Source organism: Myotis daubentonii, chromosome 7 (assembly GCF_963259705.1).
Source record: "Myotis daubentonii chromosome 7, mMyoDau2.1, whole genome shotgun sequence".
Classification (NCBI taxonomy): domain Eukaryota; kingdom Metazoa; phylum Chordata; class Mammalia; order Chiroptera; family Vespertilionidae; genus Myotis; species Myotis daubentonii.
Window position 1 is genome coordinate 25,414,856 of NC_081846.1, and position 11,120 is coordinate 25,425,975.

General features: G+C 38.0%; 1 protein-coding gene across 1 annotated transcript in view; it reads right to left on the reverse strand.

Annotated features, from left to right (window-relative positions):
- Positions 1-10,907, reverse strand: part of FARSB (phenylalanyl-tRNA synthetase subunit beta) — a 60,863-nt gene extending 49,956 nt beyond the window's left edge. Inside the window, exons 1-6 of the mRNA XM_059703319.1 lie at positions 10,789-10,907; positions 5,584-5,639; positions 4,001-4,155; positions 3,320-3,389; positions 2,616-2,731; positions 288-438 (exon numbers count right to left, since the gene is read on the reverse strand). Of these exons, the coding sequence (XP_059559302.1) occupies positions 288-438; positions 2,616-2,731; positions 3,320-3,389; positions 4,001-4,155; positions 5,584-5,639; positions 10,789-10,846 (606 nt within the window). The 5' untranslated portion in view covers positions 10,847-10,907. The remainder of the gene's footprint in view (positions 1-287; positions 439-2,615; positions 2,732-3,319; positions 3,390-4,000; positions 4,156-5,583; positions 5,640-10,788) is intronic.
- Positions 10,908-11,120: the final 213 nt, after the last annotated feature.

Here is an 11,120-nt window from a genome sequence, read left to right on the forward strand (position 1 = left end):
CATGAGTTTAATTATACCCAAATATGAATATTACATTGTGGTATGGTTTACTTCAGTGATTCTCTAGGTGCAAATTAAAATCATCCAAGTGGATAAAAGTGTAATAATAAAACAACACTATACCCAGTACCCTCCTCTAGATCAAATAATCAGTATCTCTGTGTTGGGGCCCACACACTGCTATTTTTTTTTTAAGCACTCAGTACATTTTTTGAATTCCAAGATTTGACTTTGAAGGAATTTCAAGATTTATGCAGAGCTATTACATAATATAGAAGAAAATTTACCTTGTATATATTCATCAGTTCACAGGCTGTATACTCCTTTGTCTTATTTAGAGGTTTGAATTTGATATCTGAAGGTCGCTTCGCAGTGTAAGTAAATGGGCCTGACAAAGTGTCCAAATCATGGGTACCAATAGCAACCAATGCTCTTTTCCTAAATGTTGAAAGAGGGAAAGAGAGAAGGAAAAAGAGATTTGAATATTCCAAAACAGAAATTCTAAAGGTAACATAGGCTATATGTGTTTTTAAATTATTTTTAGACACTTCCCTAAAAATTGCCTGTTGCTCTATGCAACTTTAGAGGAGTATAAGGAACAAATTCAAACAACTATTAAAAGTAATGAGAAATTATAAAGCTACTAACAAACATGATTTCAGTAGCTGAAGTAAATTCCTTGCCACTACGTTTTCCCAAGTGCTATGTTATAGGACATTTTCCAAATCAACATTCCCTCTGTCTTCTTTGAATCTCATTTCCTCAAGTAAACATGTTTTATTAAATTAAACTACCAAATTGCTGTATTTTTTACTTTTCTATGTAAATACATTGTACATTAATACATTCTACATTAATAATGGAGAAAATTTAATTTAAAAGACTGAATTTACATTTAAAGTTTAATGTGTAGGGTAAGTTTAAAAGCTACTAATTTCCTTTGTTCTACAGTTTATCTACAAAGGATTTAAGGTAATTTTAGGAACTTATAATAAGTTACAAATGAGAAAAGAAATAGAAGTAGGATATCAAATAGATCCAGAACAATGTAAATATTAAATTAGAATCTAAAGGCCCACCATCTTACCAAGGAGGGTCACAAATTTGGCTCTTTTCTTTTTCTTTTCTTATGTTTTGATTTTTTTTTTTTTTAAGAGAAGAAGGGAGAGGGAGAAAGAGAGAAACATCGATGTGAAAGAGAAGCATCGATTGGTTGCCTCCTGTATATACCCCGACCGGGCACTGAACCCACACCTGGGCATGTGGCCTGACCAGGAATCAAACCAGTGACCTCTCAGAGCACAGGAAAACACCTAACCAACTGAGCCACACAGGACAGGGCTGGCTCTAAGCTTTCTAACAGACAATTCAACAAGAGAAACTTGGACAGAATTTATGGTGTTCTTAAGATTTCTTAAACCTGGTTTTAGATATATATGCATATATTTGCATATTTGTGCATAACCACATATACATTAGTAATCAAGGATTAAAATACATTAGTAATTAAGGATTTTACTGAAGTCCATATTACATTAACGCTGAAATAGTTTTTAAGATTTGCAAGAAACCAAATTTTGGTCAACCTCTAAGACCAGTGACTAAAACATTAATATCATGAATTGAACAGAATTGTTGACAAGCAAAAAGGAAGTGTTACTTTACTTAGTGAGTTATATGCTTACTAGAGGCCTGGTGCATGAATTCGTGTACAGGTGGAGTGTTGCTGGCCTGGCCCCAATCGGACCAATTGGGGGCTGGGCTGGACAGGCTGGCCTGGGTGAGGGGCCGTGGGAAGTTGGCTGGCCGGCCCCGCCCTTGATGGGGGCGGGGCTGGCAGGGGGAGGGGCCGCAGTGCACGTCATAACGACTGGTCTCATAGCGACAGGTCGTTCTGGTCGCTTGGCTTTTATATATATAGATTTCAGAACCAACACAAACAAATTTGACATATTAGCTAAAGCCTGATATTTGTTATAATCAATAAATATGCAATTTCCATTACAGTTTTGAAATACTGAAATTATTTCAAGGACTCTCATCATTACGTTCCTTGACCTTCAGCAGTTCAGGAAATATTTAGGTTTGAAGAACACTATACTGATGGGAAACGATGTATAGTAATGTTAAAGATACAATAGGAAAATTTGGTCATTTAAAAGTTTCCAGTTTTATCTGTCAATTTATAATTAAGCTCACTCAAAAAGTCCATTCAAGCCAAAAATTTCCCACTTTAAAAATGAAGATCATACTTCAAATTACCATGGTTGATTATTTAAAAGTATAATCCACTACTAATGATTTGAACCAAAACACAAAAACCAAGTAAATTTCTAGGACTAGATATTGGTCCTATACAGTAATCAAAATATATCTTATTTTCCCATGCACACACTATTTATAAGCAATAATAATTAGTTGTCTGGCAAAGGAAATTTAACCTCGTCACTCTCACATTTTATTACTTTAGAAATGCTTTGAAAAAATCTGTATATGAAGAAGGAAAAAGGGAGGGAAATGGAAAAGGCAGGAAGAAGGGGAGAGAGGAAGAATGGAGAGATAAAGTGACACGAGGAGAAGGGAAGGCAGGGAGAAAAGAAAATGCAACCACAAACCTGCAAATGTTCTGATGCAACTTCTCTTGAAGTTCAATGAAGCTGTCATAGCGATCTTTAGTAAACTTTATATTTCGGAGAACTGCTGCTACAGCATAAGGGCGTATTTTAGCTGTCTGAAATTAATCATGTCATTAGAGATGGTAAGTATGAAGGCTTTTCTTTGTAATAACATTTTGTAATAGAAAGTTAGCGGCACTCTTGACATTATCACACATTTTCATTCAAAAAGCATATAGTCATTCATTCAAGTAATAAAACATAGTGGTGACAAGAGACAAAGTCATTGTCCTCATGGAATTTCCATTCAGTAAGAATTCTGAAAATTTACTAAATGAGAAAAAGTTAACTTTTAGGTAGTTTGCTCTAGTTGATATTTTTTTTACCAAAATAACCTCCCTCAAAAGTTAATTTTTTAATTTTATCACCGTACCACAATTTAAACAATTACATCTCAAATGTATTTTAAATAAGTATTTGGATGTTATTTTCCAAAACAGATGCTTTGCCCCTTTCATTGCTTGATACAAACAAATTGACAGTTCTTAAAAACTAGAAGGTTAAATATACATTCATTTTAGCAAATGATCAAAGAAATTATATTTGGCAAAAGATTCAGCTTTGTTCTTTTTTTCCATCCCACATTACTGATATATACACAAAAGAAACTGTTTTTAAAGGAAAATAAGATTTTATCCTATTACCTCTTCTGTGATGATCAATTTCTGGATTTCTCCATTAGGCATTACCCGTTTATATACTGGAGCCTTTATCCTAAAATAATATTAAAACAAACTTGCTCATTGTTAACCAAACCATTTGATAACTTAAGTATATTCTCTGCTGTGTAAACAAAATGAACAATAGGCTTAAGTTACAGCAAATCAAATGTGAACTGAATATAAAAAACAGTAACACACAAACTAACAAACTTTCTAACATATAAAGTTCTCCATAAAACCATTAACCACTTCACTGTTAAAATATGTTCCCAAAATGAAAAGCTATGACTCAATACTCTCATAAAGTTTCAAATGGCTACAATCTACATGAATCTCACCCACTAATCATCCCTCTATCCAGCGGTTCTCAACCTGTGGGTCGTGAATAATGAAAATACATCCTGCATATCAGATATTTACATTACAATTTATAACAGTAGCAAAATTACAGTATGAAGTAGCAATGAAAATAATTATATGGTTGGGGGTCACCACAACATGAGGAACTGTATTAAAGGGTCGCGGCATTAGGAAGGTTGAGAACCACTGCCAGACCTAGAGCTGTGTGCCTGTCCAACAGGTTTTTGCTAGAAACTTAAAACAATGACAGGCAAAGAAAAAACATCCAATTTGGCAAAGTATTTAATGAATATATACCCTTACCTTTCTTTAAAGACTTGAAGTCCTCGGACCAATCCCTCCAGACATAGGAGATCATATCTATTGGCTGGGACGTCAATTTTGTAAAGAATAACATCAGATGCCCCCTCTGCCTTTTCATTACCTTGTTCCTTACTTATAATTTCCTTCTCAGAAGTCTAAAACAAGCACAATAAAATAAAATGAAATTCTTTGGCACAAGTAGTTGTCAGCACTATAAAGCAGTAACTACATTACATATATTATTTTCTGCAACAAAACATAGGTTTACTATAATCTGCAACAAACATAAAAATGACTTTTACTGAGCTCACACATCTAGCATTCTCATTCATATTCTCTCTCTCAAAGAGACTAATATGTGAGGCCCAGACAGGCAATGTAACTGTCATTGGTTACGCAGCTAGTGATCATGGGACCTCCAACTGCTACTCAAATTTTCTGATATCTAGTCCAAAGTTCTTACTGTACAACCTCAAACTTAATTTTGAGGTCTAATTAAATTATGGATAGCAACTTAATATAAACTAGAGAAATCTTAGCCAACTTCTCAAGCATAGCGATGCTTATTAATGTAAAAAATCTTCCTGTAATATTAGTAAAGGCACAGCAGGAAAAACAAGGCAAGACAATGAACATTTTTGTCAGCCTGACAATTTTTTAACTTTACAGTGTTATAAAATACTGAATAGGTCAATAAGATAAAAGGCTTAAAAAATAAGTCTTTACTACATAATCAATATTAGTGGATATATTCTGTAAATTAAGCTATTTTAAAAATATTTCAATCATTACATAATTTAAAAAAAACTAGGAAAATGCTTCATAATCATTTCTATAAGCCCTTCTTCAAAAATATATCATTTTAGAAGATCAATATAGAGTATATACTAGTGATGGCGAACCTATGACACGCGTGTCAGAGGTGACACGTGAACTCATTTTTTTGGTTGGTTTTTCTTTGTTAAATGGCATTTAAATATATAAAATAAATATCAAAAATATAAATCTTTGTTTTACTATGGTTGCAAATATCAAAAAATTTCTATATGTGACACAGCACCAGAGTTAAGTTAGGGTTTTTCAAAATGCTGACACACCGAGCTCAAAAGGTTTGCCATCACTGGTATATACAGCAATGACCTAGGGATGAATTAACATTGGTTGAGTATGCATGGAGGAAGGTGGGGCTGGGGATCAGAGAAGTGAAGGAGGGGGAGCTGGAGGCCAAGGAGACAGCAACTCCGGCTGAAGCAGCATTTCCACCGCTTCCCAAGTCCCTCTCCATATGGTTAATCTGCAATAAGGCACCTCACTGCCAGAGCTCACTCTGATTCTAGGGTTACCTGAGATGGTCTACCCATCTCCACAGCACTAGCCAGATAACGTGCGGTGACTGCACACAGAAAAAGGCATGAACCCCTTTTGAGATTTTAAGCAAAGCAACACTCTCAGAACCAGAGCTTAGCCTCTTAACAACACAGGAATCACCATGGCCCCCAAGTGTAACAAAAATAAACTACAGTAAACATCTGAAAAATGGGCTTAAACACAGAATATTAGAAAAATAAACATCCAATACATACAATTTCATCAAGTTCCAGACCAAATTCAAAGCATAGTTCATCAAATTCTTCGTCAGCTAGGGGGTAAAAAAAAGGATATTGCTTTAATCTGGTCAGCATAAATGAACTGTGTAGAAACTGCATTTTTCTTATTAATTGCCTTACACCAAGCATACTAAGTATCAGTCATCAAATGTCACCGCTTAACAACAAAAAATGCTTGAACAAAACATTTAAAAATAAGAAAAAACACACAAACTTTTATTAAAGGGCTGATTCATCAACTATGGAATTAGGTTACCTGAACTGGGAAGTTTACATTTACTTAGAAGAAAAACCCATTAAATAGGGATCAATGGGTAGGCTCCAAATTACAGACCCAATACATTGAAATGTCATATAAATCCTATCATTCAAAATTCTCTGAGGCAGCCTGACAGTTGGCTTTGGAGGCAAGCCTAACAGAGTTTGAATTCTGACTATCCCACTTACTAGTTCTGGAGTTTGGAGCCTTACATAAACTTTCTAATTCCTATGCCTCCTCCATAAAGTGGATCAAAATGCCTCATCCATAAGATAGCATTTTGCAGGCATTTATGTATAGCATGCAACTATTGGAAAAATTTTAATTAAGTTCATGAAAATAATGGGCCTGTCTCAGTGCCCTGAAATGCAGTAACTCTGCAACAACTAATTGTTCTCTTATTTTAAGTTATCTTCTACATTACTCTGCTACCTGTGGGAAACGATATAGGGTTGAGCCTCGGACTGACCTGCTGGCAAAGTCACAAACAAGTCCCAGCTTAGAGGGCTCAGTCCTCTTAGCATCATTAGGCTTGACCTTATAACACTCCCCAGATCTTACCTGGGAAGCTAATGGGCTGAGGGAAGTGCAGGGAGTGTAAACATGATCAAAACAGGTAAAACTCACAAGAACTGTGTAACTATGGTAACCACTGCCTTGTTTACCTCTGTCTATAGAAGGTCAGTGCCCTCCTGAGCAAGGGTGGAAGTCCTTCCTCTTGAGTTGGACTTACCCGTCTGGTCCCCCAATATCTCTAAATTATCTCTTGTCTTTTTTATTTCATTTGTGTGCGGCTCTGCTTCCAGATACTGAACCCTGAACCACGCGGGACGTGGAGGGAAACATTTACGACACTACCTGATACAGCATTTCTAGGGTTTGCTCATTACCAAAAATTGAACACAAAGCATCATTACCAGTATATTCTAATGAAAAGCTGGCCTTAAGATTCCAGATCCCAATATTAAATCAATTTAACAAACATTTATTGAGCACTTACTATATACCAGGCACTGTACCAAGTGTCAGGGCTACAAAGGTAATAAAAACACAATTCCTATGTTAACTATCTCCTACTCTAGTAAAAACACCAGATGTGTGAATATAGTTAAGTGCAAGGTACAGAGACGACCCAAAGGAAATAATCAGCTCCACTTAGGGTCAGGTAAGGCTTAAAAAAAAAGGATGCGTTCATTAGGCAGATCGTAGGGAGACAACAGCATGGCAAATTTGGAAAGTTCAATATAGATGAAGCATAAGGTTCATGTCAAGAAGAGATAGGACGGAACAAGTAGACAGAAGTCATGTCATAACACCCCCAGGGACTTGCCTTCCGTCCTGCCTGCTGGCAATGGGGAGTTACACTGACGGATTTTCAGCTGAGCAAAAGCTTCATTAGATCTGCATTTTAAAGAATGGTGGAAGGGTGGCAGAGGGATTGGAGCAGCGATGCTACCACAATAGTACAGGTGAGACAGTGAGAACTTGATTAAAGCAGCAATTTGTAAAAAAAAAATCTGTGAACTGCAATAAAGCAAAGTATATCTGTAATACTTCCAGCTGTACTTCACAAGAAAAAACCAGCAATAAAATCGTGATTAATAATTCCGTGTAAGAAACTGACACACCTAAGTAAATACATCTTAGAGGTTTGTATGATATACACAGGTAGCTCTGACAGTATTGCCAGCAATTACAGCAAAGCAGAACAGAACTAGAAGTGAACAGTGACAATAAATCCATTAACAAGAAAGTGAATGGCAAGAGAAACATCTGAACAAAAAGGCAATAGAAAAAGGTAGACTAAGGAGACGAAACTGCCCCAGAAGGCCCAAATGGTGAGCAAGAAAAGCAGCTTTAGACACAACCTTGACAAGCAAAAAGGGGGTAAAAAGAAAAGCATTAAGTAGAAACAGTGGGATTTAGGACAAAAAGCAACCCTTGGAGGGACTGAAAAAAAAAAGGGCATGGGAACAGAAAAGAGTGAATGAGGCATTATCTGAAAACAAGGAAAAAGCCAGCCTAAAAAAGAAAAAAAGGGTAAGAAACAAAATGGATCCACATTACTTGAAAACCAGGTGCTTGCCTTTCAAAAGAGGACATTCAGAAAGCCAACAGACATATGAAAACATGCTCAAAGTCACTAATCATCCGAGAGATGCAAATCAAAACAGCAATGAGGTACCATCTCACACCTGTCAGACTGGCTATCATCAACAAATCAACAAACGACAAGTGCTGGAGAGGATGTGGAGAAAAAGGAACACTTGTGCACTGCTGGTGGGAATGCAGACTGGTGCAGCCACTATGGAAGACAGTATGGAGTTTCCTTAAAAAACTGAAAATGGAACTCCCATTTGACCCTGTGATCCCACTTCTAGGAATATATCCCAAGAAACCAGAAACACCAATCAGAAAGGGTATATGCACCCCTATGTTCATAGCAGCATAATTCACCATAGCTAAGATCTGGAAACAGCCTAAGTGCCCATCAGTAGATGAATGGATTAGAAAACTGTGGTACATCTACACGATGGAATACTATGCTGCTGTAAAAAGGAAGGAACTCTTACCATTTGCAACGTCATGGATGGAACTGGAGAGCATTATGCTAAGTGAAATAAGCCAGTCAATAAAGGAAAAATACCACATGATCTCACTCATTCATGGATAATAGAGACCATTAGAAACTTTTGAACAATAATAGATACAGAGGCAGAGCTGCCTCAAACAGATTGTCAAACTGCAGCGGGAAGGCCGGGGAGGGTTGGGGGGCAGGAGGTAGGGGGGTAAGAGATCAACTAAAGGACTTGTATGCATGCATATAAGCATAACCAATGGACATAAGACACTGGGGGATAGGGGAGGCTAGGGGACTGTCTGGGGCGGGGGGATAAAATGGATACATATGTAATACCCTTTGTAATAATTTAAGCAATAATAAAAAAAAAATGTTACTGATTGAGAAAAAAAAAAAAGAAAGAAAGAAAACCAGGTGCTTGCCACACATGCTTCTCCTTTTTTTTTTTTTTTAGGACTTTTTAATTGATTTTTAGAGAAAGGGGAAGGGAGACAGAGCGAAAAACATTGATATGAGTACAAAACATCAATTAGCTGCCCCTGCACGCCCCCTTTTGGGGACCCAGCCGGAGAGGCAACACCCAACCAACTGAGCCACACCAGCCAGAGCTGCTTTTCCGATTTTAACCTCAACCAAAATTAATAGTTAAAAAATTACCAGGAAAAACACACGAAATACAAACTAATGATAAAAGACTATTATTTCTGTCTTGTCTGAAGTATATCTCAACAACATCTTTCTGACTGAAATTTGTGGAAAATCAAGCTTACTTACCCAACCTCTCTCAATATGAAACAAACGGGAGAGGGCAGCTAGAGAGTATATTAAAACATCAAATGACAATAAATAATCTCACCAATGTTTGAAACCTGGATTATTTATTTCTTTTCCAGAGATGAATACCTGGTGAGAACTGATCGATGTTGTGAACAAATACTTGCCCACATACCACCTTATGCAAATCTGGTATACTATATACCATTAGTGTGAATATGATTTAAAAGGATGGGTGAGAAATATAAATAAGCAAATTAGAAAATAAAAAGTATAGGGAGTTAGAGCCAAGTTCAGAGGGCAGGGGTAGTATTACCTCTAATTTTAGGGACTCATGGCAGAACTCTAGGGAGAATAACACTTCAAGACTACACAGTACCCACAAGCGCACCTTTAAAACCGTTTTTAAAAGCTAACTTTATTTTGCCTTGGCCAGTGTGGCTCAGTGGGTTGGGGCATTGTCCTGTGCACGGAGAGGTTGCTGTTTGATTCCCAGACAGGACACATTCCCAGGCTGCAGGTTCCATCCCCGGTGGGGGTGCATAAGGGAGACAAACTATTGATGTTTCTCACATCGATGTTTCTCTCGCTCTTTTTCTATACTCTATAAAAATCAATAAAAACATTTTTATTAACTTTATTTTCAGAGTAACATATTCTTCTAGGAAGGAGTACCTGTTAAACCGACTAGGGCTATGTTACCATACTGAGCTCTAAAACCAAAGATAACGCCAATCAAGTTGCTACATACAACCTTTATACGAGCTGATAATCATAGAGCGGACAGATGTAATTTCAACTGCTACATTTATGGTGGCTGATAATTGTACTTAATATTTCCCCCCTTTTAAAAAAATGGTATTATCTTTAGAACTGAAAAGAGATGAAGAATAGCATGAAGACTAAGCCCATCGAATAGACTCCAGGTCGTTCAGGTCTCAGCTCAAACATTACCACCTTGTCTAATGCTATTCTATGCACAGTATCTTCTTTTTGTTTCCTTGCTAGCATTTAATATTCTCCGAAAACCATTTTACTTATGTGCTACTTAATTATTGTTTGCCTCCCTTGTCAGAAAGCGTGAGTGGGCCTTATGGGTCATCTGCACCGCTGTATTCTCAAAGCGCTTAGAAGAGTGCCTAGCACCCAACCAGGCACTCAGTAAATACTAACAACATAAAACAAAAACAGATGCCGTCAGCCCCGCTGCTCAAACTTCTACTACCCCTTCTACTACCCCTTATGAACGTCCCCATGTTTCCCTTCTTAGTGCGCTCAGCTAGCTACACTCGGGATGCAACCCGGGCTGCACTCCCATGCATCCCCTGGCTCCAGCCGAGAAGGCTGAATGAATGACACGGCGAGCCGGGCACGCGTGGGTGAGGCAAAGGCAGCCCAGGCAAGACCGCTTCTGAGGTTACATCAGTCCAGGCCGCCACTCCGGCCGGCAGCCCCACCGACCCCCGAATGGCAGAATGTGTCAAACTGTATGACCACGGCCACGAAGCCCTTTTGAAGAAGGGTCTCAGCCTCCGAGGGGCGGCACAAGCTATGGGACGGCACTCACTGTAGGTCCGGCCGAGGGCTTGAAAGAGCAAATCGCGCTTCACGCTGACAGTCGGCATGGTGAGTAAGGGCCGCTGCGCCTGCGCGGCGAGCGGGCCAGGCCTCAGGGACCCAGATACGCAGAACCCAGCCCCTCCCCTACGGGCTGTCTTAAATATTGCCTGTCTTCTTCTAACAGCTTCTGCTTTTCTTTTTCATCCGAAAGCAAATAAATTGCCACTATTAAGCTAATTACAACTAGAAGCTTTGGATAAATAACCTACAGGCTGGTGAAGGAGACATAATTGGATAAAATAGGCTACGATTTGGTGGGCAATACTCCAGACAGACTGC